At 39.8% G+C, this 17,718-nt stretch overlaps 1 protein-coding gene across 1 annotated transcript in view; it reads left to right on the plus strand.

The window, feature by feature from the left end:
* tmtc1 (transmembrane O-mannosyltransferase targeting cadherins 1) overlaps nt 1-15,559 on the plus strand; it is a 44,865-nt gene extending 29,306 nt beyond the window's left edge. Inside the window, exons 10-20 of the mRNA XM_026923274.3 lie at nt 3,341-3,508; nt 3,780-3,893; nt 5,229-5,372; nt 5,938-6,046; nt 6,264-6,366; nt 7,037-7,172; nt 8,650-8,794; nt 9,161-9,298; nt 10,770-10,892; nt 13,118-13,195; nt 14,453-15,559. Of these exons, the coding sequence (XP_026779075.3) occupies nt 3,341-3,508; nt 3,780-3,893; nt 5,229-5,372; nt 5,938-6,046; nt 6,264-6,366; nt 7,037-7,172; nt 8,650-8,794; nt 9,161-9,298; nt 10,770-10,892; nt 13,118-13,195; nt 14,453-14,575 (1,381 nt within the window). The 3' untranslated portion in view covers nt 14,576-15,559. The remainder of the gene's footprint in view (nt 1-3,340; nt 3,509-3,779; nt 3,894-5,228; nt 5,373-5,937; nt 6,047-6,263; nt 6,367-7,036; nt 7,173-8,649; nt 8,795-9,160; nt 9,299-10,769; nt 10,893-13,117; nt 13,196-14,452) is intronic.
* Nucleotides 15,560-17,718: the final 2,159 nt, after the last annotated feature.

A 17,718-nucleotide genomic window follows, 5' to 3' on the forward strand; every position in this document is an offset into this window, starting at 1 on the left:
AATGGATCACACTGGCATTTAACCTGGCTTTAGGACAAATGTGGATAAATGTTAGCAGAAGCTAATCAGTTTTGTCTTCTCAGACCATAGTGAGTTAATAAACACACTCACATTTGTGTTCAGATTACAATAAAATTTTATATTCTGGTTTATTTGAATATAAATGAGCCTGAAATTTTGTACTTCCCCAGACAACATTAGCAGTAGTGCTTCACGGTGTCACTTTTCTTTTCTTTTCTTTTTTTAAATAAAGGCACAGATAATCTTTCGCCACTGATATTCAGCTCATTCCTACATTACTCAGGATCCACATAAAAATCTTCATTACTATTTGGTTGGATCTCAAATCGCTTCCTGTTCACTATATAAGCTCACTACATAGGGTATAACATAAAATGCCACAGCGCTGTTGAATTCTCAATGCTGATTGGTCAGAAGGTGTTGATGAATTTTCTTTCATAATTTAAATCACACATTTATCATTTCTATAGTAACAACTTCTTCACAGGAACTTGTATTGCAGATCACATAATTTAAGCCTAATGATTTTATATATATATATATATATATATATATATATATATATATATATATATATATATATATATTATGATTATGTGTGTATATATGTGTGTGTCTGTGTGTTGTTTCAAACGTCAATTTTTCTGTATCACATTCTGTACACTGTATTCTGTATTTCTGCTTCTTGAAGCACAGATTCAGTTATTTTTTAGGCAATTATTTCATATTGGTTGCTTTTCCAAGTAGCTACTTAGCCAGCTTTGCTAGCTAAGTGTTTGAAAGCATTGTGTCAGCAGAGGCTAACTATTATCTAGCTATGTTAATGTTACCTCGCCTGTTAGCTGCTATCTTTAGTCTAGGTGCAGGAGGGAACCAGAACCTTGACTATCAGTCAGAACATCCCTTTAATTAAAACTCAGTTGTAATTTGCTATCAAATATTAGCTAACATGTCTCCTGCCAGTTTTCCTGTAAAGCTTTACTCCTGGTGTTGCTTTTCCCTGGGTTTGCTGATGTTCCTGAAGCTATGACCTTTTATCAAAAGTTAGGAAAAACTAATGTAAGACAAAAAAAAAATCTGATCAGGTGTGCTCTGTTTTAGTGCCTTTAGCAGCTAGTTTTACAGTAAAGTTAATGACACTGTATATAGTCATAGCAGTGGTCCAGTAGCTTATATACAGCTTTTATATATTACTGATTTTTTCTTTTTTTCTAGAATACCACACACTGCTGTATCAACTTTATTTTATTATAAACATTACAGAAATTCAACACAAAAGAAAACAAGCTTATAGGCGTGGCGCTGTGGGAATCTGCGGCTGATTTCTGGTAAACAGACAAAAATGATGAAAGTCAGGTTTTGCCTAAAAATGGGTTGTTCTGTCTATAACATACTTTTACACCTTAACTTTAAGAGAATATAGTTATATTTCACCAAAACAGGAGGAATTACTTACGTTTTAATCTTGCCTATGCTATCTGCAAAGCTAGTTATGTGTAAGAAGCTAGTTTAGCAAACGCAGTGGTAAAGCCAGTCTACCTCACACTAGCATGTGACAAGCCACTCATGTCGCTTGTAGTTTGTCTCTTGTTGTTTAGCAACTGATGCTGCTATTGCTTGTAGCTTATAGCGTCTAAAGCTAACTAGTTACTAGAACAAAAATTAAATAATACACTGATTAATGTGAAAATGTGTTTTCAGATTAGCAAAGCAAGCTAACTGAACTAGCTAGGTACACTCACTAGAGGCACGGATGATCTCTGCTACTTCTTTCCACTTCTTTACAAAGAAGCAGCCTGAATCTCCCATCAGTGTGTTTCCTGCTCTGGATACCATGCTGCTGAGTTTCTTTTTTTTCTTTTGTGTTTTATGTTTATCTTCATGTTGTTACCTTTTAACAATGTCACAATCTCTCTCTCTCTTTCTCTTTCTCTTTCTCTGTCTCTTTCTCTTTCTTTCTCTTTCTCTTTCTCTGTCTCTTTCTCTTTCTCTGTCTCTCTCTTCTTCACTGTCCCTATCTATCTTTCTCTCCGACACTCGTTTTCTGTCTCTTTCTCTGTTTCTTACCATCTGTTTGTCTGTTTCTATATCTTTCTCATATATATGTGTATATATATATTTGCTGTCTCCATTTCCCTATTCAGCTCACCTTTGTTTTCACTTCACCTACACACACACACACACAGTGCTATGTAACACTTTTTGCACTGGTAATGAGTTATACTTATTGACTCATGTAACACATATTGTGTGAATATAGAGAAGAGAGCATGTGCACACACACACACACGCACACACACACACATACACATTTACATGAGATTTGAGGATTTCACAGTCTCTTGCCTGTGGAGACTGTTGTGTATCTGCACACCGGAGGATAATGAGCATATAATGTGATTCAGGAAACAGCTCGTACCTGTATTATCATTTCTCAAGTATCTGATACTGAGAATGGCTCCAGTGCTACAGTTTCTAGGCAGGTTTAAATTTCTAGGCAGGTTTAAATTTCTAGGCAGTGGGCTGTGCTGCCAGTGTGATGTGCTCAGGAGCTAATCAAAAAACATCTTTATCCTCAATATCCATTCACATTTATTCATTTAGATGATGCTTTTATCCAAAGTGACAGGAGACAGGATACAACTGACGGGCCTTGGAAGAAGCCACCGTTTCTGAAATTTGATAACAGAAGTCACGTTAATGTACTGTGCAGCAGAAGGATTACTCCAGAATTAATGGCACCCTTCTAGAGAGGAAGCAGAAAAATGACTATGAAATAAACACAATAAAACAAACGGACGAGCTACTTCCCTTATTAAAACAAATGCAATCAAATGTCATCCTTGAAAAATGCTTTCGTAAAGCTGTTCTCAGTCTCCAGAAATTCTTGTTGTCTTAAACCAAATTATCTCCAAGAATTATTGTTGTCTTAGAGCAAATATAAGGTTGCAGATGTGTGAAATGTATAAAACAATCGCCTGCAAATTCCACAGACAGTTTCCTTGTTTCATCTTTGGCATATCTGTACGATCAAACTCAAGGTTGGGTGTAAATTTGAGCTTGTGAACAATCTGAATATGTGAACAATCTGGAAAAATACCTGATTTGCAGGTAAATAATCCAAATCAATACTGTGAGTACTTATAACAAGTAACGTGTGGAGTGTAGTGTAAGTAATAACAATTAAAATAGATGTTGATAATCACTATTGCGTACTTGTGTATCTGTGCTGTTTTTTTTGAAGGGTGCTAATACTTTTGGATTTGATTGTATACATAGAATTTCTCTCACACGTCTTTCTTTCTTTCTCTTTCTATAGTATGGGTTACTGCATTCTGGTGGTGCATGGGCTGAACCGGCTGTGTGCCGTGTTGAGTCGTTGGGGTGCAGCGGCGCTCACCGTCTCCATGCTGCTGCTGCTCCTCCTCTTCTCCTGGAAAACTGTGCAGCAGAACGAGATCTGGCTCTCCCGAGAAGCCCTCTTCAGGTGTGTGTGTGGGGGGGTGTGTGTGTTGTGTGTGTGGGTGTGTGTGTTGTGTGTGTGTGGGTGTGTGTGTTGTGTGTGTGGGTGTGTGTGTTGTGTGTGTGCATGACTGACAGGGAATGTGTGTTTTGGAAACTCTGATATCGGATTCTTTATCTTTCTCAAGATCACTGTGGACGTAGACAGCTCTCTTGGCTTTTTTCGTTTTTGAGAAGGATATGAATTGTTCTCATTTCTTTTTCTTTTTTTCCCCTTTTTTTAAACTTTCTCTCAGGTCCGGTATTCAAACATTACCTCACAATGCAAAAGTTCACTACAACTACGCCAACTTCCTGAAAGACAAAGGACAAAACCAGGCAGCTATTCACCACTATAAAACAGCCCTCAGGTTAGTGTGTCTGCGTGTGTGTGTGTGTGTGTGTGTGTGTGTGTGTGTGTGTGTGTGTGTGTGTGTGTGTAAAATTGTGTTTATTTTGGAAATATGAGCAGACCGACAGAACATGTCACGACTGTTGCTGGCATTTGTTTTTGTTTTGTTTTGTTTTTTCTTGAGGACTGTTGAGTCCTTTCATTGTAATTTCATGGGTGTGCACTCATGTTTGTGGTTCTCAAGACATGTTTAAAGACAACAGGACAAGGAAATCCGATGTGACATACTTGACTAAGAATAATAGCTGGTTTTGATTATACAAATGAAACATGGTTCGAATCCTGATGTTGGCACGGCCAGCTGTGGTCAGGAGCCAAGGGAGCAGTGGTGGGAGAGATGACATACAGGCAATCCCCTGTCAATCACAGCGACGCTAGCCAATCATGGGTGAGCCTATCCCAGGTGCACTGCAAGGCGGGGATACAGTCCATCACAGGACAGTCAATGCACACACACATTCCACTTAGGGGTAATTCAGCGTATACCATCCACCCGCCAGCATGTTTTTGGGAGGTGGGAGGAAAGCAGAGAACCCAGAGGAAACCCTTATGGACACAGAGAACATGCAAGGAGACTCCATACAGTCAGTATCCTGAGTTCAGGATCAAAGCGGGGAGCCTTGAGCTGTAAGGCAGCAATGATACCTGCTGAGGAAATGCACCAGCACTAAAAAAATCAGATATACTGTATATTGTTTTTGGCCATAAATCATCAGACCATTAAAAAGTGCTCTACTGTGATGTCTCATCATTTGTTATTTGCAGAAGACTGTAGTGAGAAATGAGGCTGTAATACTGGAGCACCTTAATGAAGTCTCCATACACCCTCTCTCTCTCTCTCTCTGTCTCTCTCACACTCACTCTCTCTCTCTCTGTCTCTCTCCCTCTCTCTCTCTCTCTCTCTCTCTCTCTGTTTCTCTCTCTCTCCCTCTATCTCTCTATCTCTCTCTCTCTCTCCCTCTATCTCTCTCTCTCTCTCTCTGTTTCTCTCTCTCTTTCACTCTCTCTCTATCGCTCTATCTCTCACTCACTCTCACTCTCTCTATCTCTCTCTCTCTCTCTGTTTCTCTCTCTCTCTCACTCTCTCTCTATCGCTCTATCTCTCTCTCACTCCCTATCTCTCTCTCTGTCTCTCTCACACTCTCTCTCTCTCTCTCACACACACTCTCTATTGCTCTATCTTTCACTCTATCTCTCTCTCTCTCTGTCTCTCTTCCTCTGTCTCTTTTGCTCTCTATCTCTATCTCTCTCTCTCTTGCTCTATCTCTCTCTCTATCTCTCTCACTCTCTGTAGGCTGTACCCTCGGCATGCCAGTGCCATGAACAACCTGGGCACACTGACTCACGACACAAAGGAGGCGGAGCTCTACTACAGAAAAGCGCTTGACATTAACCCCCAACACAACCGTGCTCTCTTCAACCTGGGCAACCTTCTCAAGTAACACACACTTATACAGTAACTTGCATAAGTATTTACCCACATGATCTCTTTAAAGAGAAAATGAACTCAAAACAATAACCATTTTATGTTAAAATAGAATTTAAAGTAGGTTGAATGCAGTTTAAGGAGAAATAATATACGATTTGAAAGAAAAAGTATAGAAATAAGATAGAAGATAAAAAATGCAGTGCAGTAAAAGTGCAATACTGTCTCAGAATGTAGTGCAATAAAAGTTCAATACTGTCACTGAGGGGTAAAAATCACAAGCTTAACTGTACGCTTGATGAAACAGGAAAGTTTTCGATCAATCATGGTTTTGACATTAAAAAACTGATATTAAAAGAGCACCATTAAAGACATTGCTTCAGTATCATGGCCTATATTTTGTAGATTCGTGACATGTAACACCAGTTAAGTCCATTTCAGTTCCAGGTTGTAACACTACAAAGTGTGAAAAAGTTCAAGGGGGGTGAATACTTATGCTTAAGTGCGGTATAGTCTCGTACATGTGATTCACTGTAGATCTCATTCTTCTAATAATAACTGGAACGATGATGTGCAGGTCCCAGGGGAAGGAGGAAAAAGCTGAGCACATGCTACAGGAATCGATTCGCTTTGGGCCACAGTTTGCTGACGCCTACTCCAGCTTAGCCTCCCTCTACGCTGACCAGGTCTCTCCTCCTCCCTTTTTTTCTCTCGTCTGTCTCTGTGTATCTGTTCATCTCTTTACCTAATACCTGTCTATTCCTCACATCAGTCTTGTGTGTTTCCATTGCAATGTTTCCACAGCTAGCTTAAGTACTGTATTTTCTCATGGTGAGGAATAAATCAGAGAATAAAAGCTGTACTGTTGTGTGTGTGTGTGTGTGTGTGTGTGTGTGGTTGCAGAAGCGGTTTGCAGAAGCGAATGAGATTTACAAAAAGGGCATTGAGAATTGTCCAGACAGTTCGGACCTCCATAACAACTACGGCGTGTTCCTAGTGGACACGGGTCAGTGCCTGAAATCATCGCAGCACCTCAACGACAGCCAAACAGCATTTACAGTCAACTCCAGAAATATTGGCACCCTACATGGAAAGGATCCAAAAATGAATCCTCACTGTGTAGTTTGATTTTGACGTGACATTTTTTTTTTTTTGCAAAAACGTTGGTTTTAAAATTATTGGCACTCCAGAATTAATGTTTAATAACGTCTCTTCAGTCGAAAATAGCAGCACTGATCCTATTGTGGATTGGAGAGACTTGGATAGAGATCTTGGTATTCTCTCAACACAACACTCTTATTGTCATTCAGACACTGCTTTTTTTTCAGGGTTGCTCTCAGGAAAGGCTGTTTTTTTCTTTGCAACTCTTAAAACACACTGTAGTTTAATTTATTTAAAAAAAAAAGATTTTTATGGTTGATTTTTTTTGCATTTGTTTTGTATATTTTATAAGGGCTTCAATAATTTGCCATGTTTTGGAGCAAAACGTAAAAAATAAAAGTAAAAAATTATTCCTTTTTCCTTAACGAAAAAGTAATAATTCACTTCTAATTGTTTAAGTGGATTTTTTTTTGTCTTTTTTTTGCCAGTAGTTTTGGAGTTGGCTGTACTATCTGTCTGGTCACGTTCTGATGTTATACTGGTTTCAGTACTTGATACTTGCGTTTCTCTCTCAGGTGATAGCGAGCGAGCGGCAGTTCACTACCAGCATGCCGTGCAGCTGAAGCCCTCTCACTACGTTGCCATGGTGAATCTGGCCCGTCTGCTGCGCTCCTCTAACGGCAGCAAAGAGGCGGAGATCTGGTATAAACGGTAAGCTGAGGAACTGCTCGAGTCGGTCGGAGATATGAAGCACTCCGATTAGGGTTATGGTACAGTTAGTAATGATTTCAGTTCTAACATATGTAAGAAATAAAAAAGGCAGCTCATACACGGCCATTGTCAGCTACAAATAAACAGGAAGCGAAGTGTTTATTTGATAGTATTAGAGAGGATTTAGTGATTTATCTCAGTGAAAGCATCTATGACTGACGGTTGATGTTCAACCAGATGTTCCAGTTCCACCAACGACTTACTTTACAAAATAAACAGCGACAAAGGAATGGGACTGAAAAAGGAAAAGAGGAGGGAACAGTTTAATAATCTGATGTAATCCTTGATTTTTGTTTGTTTGTCATTGCCAAAACACCAAGTCCATAAGCACAGATCTGCTCAGAAGCAGTCTCTAAACAAGACTGTATCTTATATTTTATAGTGTTATTTATTAGGAACATCTGCTCAATCATGCAGTTATCCATCAGCCAATCATGTGGCAGCAACACTGGGCATAAAATCATGCAGATAGAGGTCAAGAGCTTCAGTTAATGGGGAAACATCAGAATGGGGGGAAAAATGTGATTTTCCTCTAGCACACTATCATTTCTACTGGTCCTTTAGGGTGTTAGATTCACTTCCTGCAGTGAGTCGATTCAGAGATGATTCACTCTGTCACTGCAATCGAACTGCTCGAGTTCACTTGGAAGCGAACAGACGCTCTCAGACCGGTTGTTTTGGTTCACACCCAAGTGTGATTGCTGTGTTCTCACCTGCCCAAGAATTGCACAGAGGAGGAAAACACACCAGGGCTCCATTTTAACAGAATAAACCCAGCATAGGTGAAAGTAGTCTAATTAATTCTAGAAGTGCACATACATGGCACATTTCATACCCTTGGTATTTTGTTTCCATGTTAAACTAAACCTTGCACATTTTACTGCATTGTCAGCACAAATCATTTAGTGTCCTTTGAGTGTGATCAGTTATGTCAAATATACTTCTCTGAGATGTTGTGATCGTTCATTAAATCATTTTTTTTAATAATTATATTCTGTATGGAAGCAGCTGATGTTAAAATTTTGTATTTATCTTAATAAAATAGTAAAATAAAAAAACATTATCTTTTTCAGTGTTAATATATAATATATGTATAATTTTTATAGTACATATATAATGTTTCATAAATGTTTCTTTTCTTTAAATAACAATAAATGTATTATTAAATTTGTTTAGTAGTAGTAAACAGTTATGATTTTATATTTATTATTATTATAAATATCATTTATTATTGTAATGTATTCTTATTTACAGTTTTCTTTTTTAAGGAACACTGCCGTGGCAGTTTGGGTGCAAAACTATATGTCATGATGCATACCATGATATGATATTTTTTGTCATATTGCCCACCCATAGTGCCGAACCACGTTTACAAGGCCGTGTGTGTGTGTCTGCGTGTGTGTGTGTGTGCATGCAGGGCGCTGCAGGTGGTGCGTAAGGTGGATATCCTGACTCCTCTGGGAGCGCTGTACTATAACACGGGCCGCTATGAGGAGGCTCTGCAGCTGTACCGAGAGGCCGCGTCACTGCAGCCGGACAACCAGGACGTCTGGCTGGCTCTGGTGAGAGCGCTGTTCAACAGTCTTTTAATCCTGGCGTGTAAAACATCCCTGTCTGTATTGTGGAACAACAACACACTGGATTTAAACTGATCTGAAATGATGGTGTTACCAGATTTTATAGGATGATTGTTGAACTTTGAGTGGTTTGTGTTTGGAAAAAGAAAAGGCTTTACGTAATGTCACTGTGCTGTTATTAGTTATAATGAAGGCTGTGAGAGATGAGACGCTCTGGCACACAGCTCACAGACTGGAGCAGCGTAATGAAGTCTCTACAGATCCTGTGCTGTGATTTACATCAGCGTCTGAGCCGCTTTGTGGTGCCTAGTACACAAAAATGACACTTTCTTTCTTTTTCTGTCTCTTCAGGCTCAGGTGTTGGCGATGGCAGGCCGCGCAAAAGAAGCTGAGAAGATGACTCTGGGCATCATTTCGAAAAGCAGCAGCTGTATAGAGTGTTACCGCCTGCTGTCTGCTATCTACAGCAAGCAGGGAAACCACACTGAGGTGTGGGTGTGTGGGTGTGTGGGTGTGTGGGTGTGAGTTCAGCGTTGTATGCATAAGCATGTTTATAAATTTCGTGTTAATTAATAACCACTTAGCATTTAAAATATGTATAGCAGCAACGCGGTTGGATACTTGAATATTAGATTTCGGTAGCGTCTCCTTTCCCTGAAGTGAGAGTAAAATACAAGAGTTCTCTTTTTTTTTTCTTAAACTAAATAAAGTGATTCATTACTGTGAATATTTAGACACATCAGCAAAGCACAAAAATTCCTGGACGAGACACTGAAATGCAACACCCACTGGACTAAGGTTTTTATTTAGTTATTATTTTTGTATGTGATCTCTGACTAATTGTACATTTCTGGTAGCCATGTATCTGGAAACGAAAGCGTCTACTAGGCACTGTGTAAAGAGGCTCAACATGCTCTGTCATCCTTGACCACAGAGAACACTCATTCAAAGCAACAAATTTCTTTCTTTTTTTTTTGTATATTTTCCACCTTGACACTGTCGTTTATGATTGGTAAAAAAAAATCTTTTCAGAAAGCGTGGCAGACGGAGTTGGCATATTAGCAAGGACTTTTCTTTTTGCTTCTGATGTTTTGCTGTCTGCCTTTTTTTCCCCCTTTCTGCTCTTTTTGACTATTTTTGTCTGAAAATTTGGCCACGAACACATCCATGCATCTGCACCGAGTCAATTAGACAAAAACACGAAGTCTTTCCATGCTGATTCAATCTGAGCTAAAGAAATCACCACGTGATAGGGACGGTAAAGCTGCAGATCAGAGGCGCTCTTCAGTATAAAGAAGAACAAAGGATTCAAAAACACGTCTGTGCTACAGAGAGCTGTGTGACTCTGACAGCACTACTAGTTAACAACACAATGTGAAATCATCAGCCCTATGTTTCAGACACGCCCACTTGAGTTGCACCAATGAAAACTTGGCCAGAGATGTAATGTTTAATTAGCCATGTGTAATTTTGTTATAATCTAATGCAGCTTTTGTTTCTTTATACACTGCTAGGGGTCTGAATGGATCACACAAACACTGTCATAATGAAATTTCAATTATTTATAATGTTGAAAGTTTTAATTAACTGAAAATGGAAATCTAAGGAACATATAGAGACTATGCTTATTCGAGACACCACCGGATCGTTGCGTATCAAAATTCAGTTTTGCATATCATTACACTCCTAGTAGATATGTGAGTGAATATTTGAATGAAGATCTACAGATGTGGTACAGCTGTGGCTATGAATAGTTACCAAATGACCAAGTGACCAAATGACTAATATATGAATAAAAGTTAAATAGTTTGTAACAAAAGGTTAAACTTATATTGGCTGTTTAAAAAACTTGCACTATAAAACGTTGTAATGAATTCAGGCTTAAATGGAGTTGGGTGAAAAGTGGTATGTTTTACTGTGCGTGTGTGTGTGTGTGTGCGTGTGTGTGTGTGTGTTACAGGCATTGGACGCTTTAGATAGAGCGCTCCAGCAGGAGCCGATGGACCCCGCAGTGAAAGCGGAGCTTCACTTCTCCATGGGCAACCAGCTCCGGGAGATGAATGAGCTAGACAGAGCCTTTGAGGTGCTTTGACCCCTCTCTCTCCCTCTCTCTCTCTCTCCCTCTCTCTCTCTCTCTCTCTCTCTTTCTCTCTCTCTCTTTACACACGTGATTTTCTTTTTTTTTTTTCCTTTTTTTATTCACTCAGTTCACGCATTCCTCTTCATCTTCCTTTTCGGCCGTTTCCTTTCTTTCGCTGCTCTTCCACATTATTTAGTGAACAGTCCGAGTCTCTGTCAATTAAACAAACACAATGAGAAAGCGAGAAGAGAAAAGAAACAAACCGCTTTAGAAGAAGTTCGCGGCTTGAGAAGCAAGCATGACAAAATTCTAATTCAGTGAGGGTTAGTTAATTGTGTGTGTGTGTGTGTGTGTGTGTGTGAGAGAGAGAGAGTGAGAGAGTTCAAACATGCCTCCTCGTCTTGATATCCCCTTCCAACAGCCCGATAACTGACACTAAAATAACCACACTCTCTTATCTCAAGCCACACACAGCTCGTTTTAGGAGAATTCCCATGGTCTCAGTTTTAATCAAGCTTGATGTTTATCTTCCTCAGCTCAGTTCTGTTTTAGCTGGCCTGATCTGGTAATCCCACTCGTTTCCTGTAAATACAGCTCTTTTGGCTGCTCTCCTTGTGCTTGGACTGACTCCAGCTCTCCTGGCCCTCGTCTGTGTCTTAATTTTGGCCACTGAAGGCTGCTATCAGGTTTAGAGGTTGACAATAAAGTTGTATTCAATTCCGTTAGACAGTTTTGGGTCAAGACAAAAAAACTATACAGTATAGAGTTACTTTGTGCTGTGATATTAGCATTGGAGGAGACTGAAATAAGCTTCTAAACCCAAAGAGAGTGTACACAATAAAGAAAGCCTGAGTGACTAAACTAAAATCTTGTCAACATTAGATCAGGGTGGAAATTTTTCCTGGAAAATCCTGGAACAAAGTCATGGAAAACACCTGGAAAATGAGAAATCCAAATCCAAAATGTCCTGGAAACGTTAAATTAGTAAGATTATTAGTGAGCCAGTTTGCCTGATTCTGTTCGAGTTATTCCTTTATACCAGAGTGCTGTTGATTTGTTGAAGTCTTAATTCTGATTGGTCAGAACGTGTCAGTGAATTTTCTATAACACAGGAACGTCTTCAGGACAGAGGGCTTTGTGGTTTCTCGTTAAATGACACGCTGCATTTTTGTCTTATTTTGTCGTATCCTCCCTGAAAACTGTGTTTATAATGAAATATTTGTGATGTGTTTGATGATTCTGGTGCTAGTTTGTTGGTTGGTGCTGTTTTCTTTATTCCTCTGAGAAATTAGTGTTTGTGTGCTGTGCTGATGTCACTTGCTAGAGCGGACACGATGGTGTTTAATAGGGGGAAAAAAAATCCAGCTATGTTCAACGTCATATTAATGAGAAATCCAGCGCAGAGATAGTGGAGACGTTGGTGCGAGTATTGGACTCAAATCTCCAGAATGCTCTGTTACTCTGAGTTACAGCAGAGACTCAGCTCTGCTAGTTAGCCATCTACAAGATGATGGTGTTGATGTCAGTATTAGCATGAACGTTGACACTTTGGAAGCTGATGTGTTGAGTGTACAGATCAGGAGGTGAGAGAGATGGACAGACTAAAGGAATAATGTGCCGCTGCATCACTCTGTTTAGGTAGAGATGAAGCGATGGATAAATCCACTGCACCACTAACAGCAGATATTTGAACTGCATTGTGGGTAATTGCGGCACTTCCCCTGTGTTGGGTCAGAAATGAGGAAGCGGGACGCAGGCTAAAGACAATTCAAACGGGCTCTTTATTTTTACTTTCGTTTTTCAGCGCACTAAACACACACACATGCGCACACACGCACACACACACGCGCGCACACAGCTTTGTACTGGCTTGTTACAGGAGGCTCTGAAGGCACAAAAAGACACACATAAGTAAACTGAGGTTAATAACACACAAGTAAGAATCATTATGCGTCACCTCCCAGTTCGATCCGCCTTCTCTCCGTCCAGAGCCACCGCTCGACCACGCCCCCGTTGCCATAGTGATGTAAGGTTCACGGTGGATTTTTCCTTTAAGGTCAGCAAATGTTAGTTATTCCTCCGTGTGCAACAGCTTTCGTGTATGGAAAAGTCGTGGAAAATAATTTCCGCATATTGGAGCAAGCTAGAGGGGGTGTGTGTGTGTATGTTTGTGTGTGTTATTGTTGTTACTGAGGATGAATCTGGCTGATGAATATTTTCTTCCACAGAGCTACAAACTCGCTGTTGCACTCAAGCCTGACCAATCACAAGCTTGGATGAACATGGGGGGAATACAGCATATAAAGGTATTTTCAAAGCATCTGCCTACTTTAGTTCATCTGATATTGGATGCTTTCTTAGGAACACAATAATGAGCGTAGTATTATTGGATCACATTAATACATCTTTATGCATTTTGCACAAGAACTCCACATTTTAACACATATGCCAAAAGAGCAGTCTTCCTCCACTCCCGCCCCCTTCCCCCTTCCCCCCATCTCACATCAGTAATGTTTTGGATGGCGTCTGGTCTCCATTTTCTTGCTTGAAAGATGTGGCATCTGTTTCTGTCAAGGTGAATAAAGAATATTTTGAGTTTGTAAATGTGAAATAAAATCTTTCAAGTATGTTCTACTTAGCTAACTTTAGACAAGTTAACTCTGTTTTTTAGGAATGGCACTGAAAGTTTGCATCCGAAGTTGGTCAAGAGCGGCACTTTTCTGGCTGAAAGACGCACTTTTTCAGCCGACAGAGAAAAAAACAAATGTAAAAAGATTAAGTAGGCCTACAACACAGTGTCAAATCTAACACTTTAGAAATCATTCTAATAGTGATGATAATTAGTTTATTGCTAGTTAATGCAGATGCAAACAGCATTATCAAGTCGAGTGCACATATATACAGGGTTTTACAGTAACTCCCAGATGCTTGGGGGGGAAAAAGCTGCCACGCATCTGTTTTAGTTAAGCTGTAGACACGAGTAAATTTACACGCACACTACCTTTTGCTGCGCGTAACATTTTCATAAACCTTTTCCTAGAATTGGAAGAAAGAAAGTAAACTTTTGTACTGTGAGCTTCAATGATTCAAATGTTTTATTGTCATTGTGTTTCACATAGCTTTTAGAAACATCACAAGCGTTTCTCAAAAAAATGACAAAACTACCAAAATACTTAAATACAAATAACAATAAATACAGGTACAACAGCACAAAATATCACAAATGCAAAGTACAGAACAAACAAATATTGCACTTTTCTACTTTACTGCATGTAAAATTTTCTAGTGTCTACACTAGAGCAGCTTTTTTCCTCCCCAAGTGCCCGGTGATTACTGTATAACCCTGTATATATGTGCACTACTTTTTTTTTTTATCTTAGACAAGTGATTTGTGAAAGGACTATATTGAAGATGAACTGCATTTTTCCCGTTTTTAACATCCCCTCGCTTTATTCGTCTTTGGGGTTGGCAGGTCTGCTTTACTGTCTCGCATGAGGATAATCAATGCTTATTCTGATTTAAAAATGAATTATATGTTGGTTAAGATTTGCCTCTTCTTGCAGGGAGACTATGTAGCAGCAAGAACATACTACCAAAGAGCTCTCCTGCTCTCTCCTGGCTCCAAGCTGCTTAAGGAGAACCTGGCCAAGCTGGACAGACTGGAGAAGAAACTGCAGGGAGGATAAAGGAGCCTTTAAAACACAATCAGGAGATTACCTTACCGACGGCTTGCAGAGTCGATACAGACACACACACACACACACACACAGAGAGAGATTCTGAGCTGGCTGCTTTAAAAGCGCCTTCTGTAATCAATGGTGCTGGAAAAGAAATCTGTAAAAAGAGATCCAGGGTTAACGTTAAGGATCCACACGGCAATAGTGCAGCAGAGTGTGGAGCAGAATGTATCATATGGTAGCCTCATTGACTCGTCATATCTTTAGCTTTATCTGATCTCTGATCAGAAGCGAGAACATTTTAAAGGACCCCTGCAAAAACGTGTATCGCACTAATCTGCTGCATCTCGCATACTCAAGGAGCTTTCATCCAAACCTGCAGTTCAGTGACTTCAGATCAACAGGACAGGGGAACTTCGAGCCGGCTTGCCCTCTGAATGTGTTCTGTGAACATGACGCCGTTCTCCATTTGACACAGAAAGATCGGAAAGTGCTTTTTTTCGTTCGTGATTTGCTTTGTGTACAATTTTTATCCGTGATTGTACGAGTGACTTTGAATTGTGTATAAACCTGCTTAGATCAAATAAATGACAGGGTCATTGTCTGCGCCAAGAATGTCGCCCTTATTCTATTGAGTTATTTTAACATTTTTCTCTTTTTTATCGTGAAATTTTTTCTGGATATAGAAATTCCAAAATGACAAACGTCATAGTAATGAACTGTGCAATGATTTGCATATCAGGCTCTTCTTATTTTGCCTATTAACGAAGACTGTTTAAATGACGTGAAACGATATCAGGATGATAGGATGTGATTTATGATACTTGTGTTTTATCCATGTTTAGTCGTGATCATCGTTTCATTAATGATTCCTTCATATTCTTGAACTGTCTTGAAAAATCTTCAGCAGTAGCAGTGCGTTTCATGTCATTACAGAAACCTATGTGAAATCATATTCCTTTATTTAATAAAGAATATCCAAAATGTACAACACAGTTATTTCCGAAGGCTTGTATATGGCTCACGGGGATTTCACTCTCACGCTACGTGACACCAGAGAAAAAATAAATGAATGCAAAAAATGAATGCATTTCCACTTAAAAAGTGTAAGACGCGTAAGACGTTTGTCTCACGACACTGATGAAGTTCATTCATTATTATAAATTATTATAAGTAAAGCTTATTTTAGTTGTAAATCAAATGAGCCCTGGTCAAGGTTGTGTGCCAAGGTTGTTCATTTTACAGGAAATGATTACTGGTATATGATTTCATTCTTACTCTCTTATAACGGAGTTTACCAGAGAAATAAAGTTCTGAAGTATGAAATTATAATTCAGACAGTACCAGGGAAACTGACTTGAAGTTTATGGATGCTACAAAATGCTCTGATATACAAAAAGCACTCACTGAGGAAGAAAAGGATATCAGGCTAAGATCGAGCTATTCTTAGCTTTGAAAAACAGGATACCTGTAGCGGATAAGCAGATAGCTCCATATGGTGGACACGTGATCCTAAGCGTATGAGGGGAGAAGATGCGAAGGAAAGATGGCTGTATGTTACAGCAAATGCTGTGTCATGCATCACTATGTGACTGCTGGAAGGTTTCCCCCCACTCCTGGCAATTAGGTGGTGTGAAATTCATCACGTTTTCAGTTTGAATTCGGTTCATCGTGTAAAATTTATTACAGAGCTCATGGCACAAAAGCACGACCTGATCGTTTGTTCACTCAGTTTAATTCATGTGTTGTTGCTTCAAGTTCCATGTTGTGCGCTATCTATTTTAGCATGGCTCCATCTAGTACAGACAATTCCTGTAGATCATTTCATGGTCAATAAAGTTAATTAAACAAAATCAGCAAATTAACAAAGTGTGTTTACGTAGATCAATTAGCAGCCTAAGGAGGAGTTTCCTAGATAACGTGCATTCAATATACATTGATAATCTTCCAGTATAATGTAGATCATGTAGATAGGATTAACACTGGCCCCAGTGGCGTGTCCAGACATATGGGGCAGGAGCACAAAGTATTGGACGAAGTTGCATTTGCAGAGTATCTCATTTGTCCCTTGGTGCAATGTGAATAACAAAAAAATAACCTTCAAGCATTGGCTTCATTGGCTTGCACTCAAGGCATTTGTTCAAAATACCCACAGTAACACAAAGACAGTTTATATAAGCCTGAGCTAGATCTGTCAGGTCAAGTTAAGTGGGCGTTTACTGTCATTCCTCTTTATAACTCGCAACTCGGGAACAAAATGCAGGACCATGGTGCAACAGTATAACAATATTGTTATACTGTATAACAATACAGTTACGTGGTCCACCGGACTACTTCTAATGCAAATCTAGGACTGAAATGAGTGCAAAGTATATAATAAATACTCAGGACAATGCATGCTAACTAGAGAAGACAGCAAAATAGTACTGGATGGAAGAAACCAATGCAAACAATTGTCTGTAAACTATAGGCTCCTTCCCTTTCGTGCAATTGGGTGGCAAGTGTCAAGCCAATACAAATTGCAGGTGCACAGTAATGGTTAAATTATGGTGGGTGTTGGGAAGCATTTGGTTAGTTTATGTGGATGTTTGGAGACAGTGTGTTGTTCCCTGACAGCTTCAGGAAAGGAGCTGTTATGAAGCCTGGTGGTGGTGGCATGGATGCTCTGGTACCTTCTGCAAGGTGTCAGGAGGGTGAAGAGTCCATGTGATGTAAGTCTGCAAGAAGTTCATAGGAGTAAAAGACCTTTCGGAGATGGGATATGAAGTCAGTTGGGGTGGCAAGGCTTAATTCATGGCATGGCATCTGCTAACCTGTGCCCCCCTTCTGGCCTGCTCCACTAGCTTCCTAACATCTAGGTAAAGATGCTGCTGAACCAGAATTTAAGGGAGCAGGTTATTAAACTGGGTGGTGCAGGGACCGGGTTCCATCCTGAGCTTGGGTTACTGTCTGTATGGAGTTTCTGTGCATGCTCTCCATGTGTTTGTGTGGGTTTCCTGCGGGTTCTCTGGTTTCCTCCAACCTCCCAAAACATGCTTGTGAGTGTGAATGTGTGTGCTTGGTGCTCTGCAACAGACTCCACATAGTGTGTATTCAGTGTGTATTCCCGCTTCACACCCAGTGTTCCCAGGGTAGGCTCTGGATCCATCATG

Source organism: Pangasianodon hypophthalmus, chromosome 18 (genome assembly GCF_027358585.1).
Source record: "Pangasianodon hypophthalmus isolate fPanHyp1 chromosome 18, fPanHyp1.pri, whole genome shotgun sequence".
Taxonomy (NCBI): Eukaryota; Metazoa; Chordata; class Actinopteri; order Siluriformes; family Pangasiidae; genus Pangasianodon; species Pangasianodon hypophthalmus.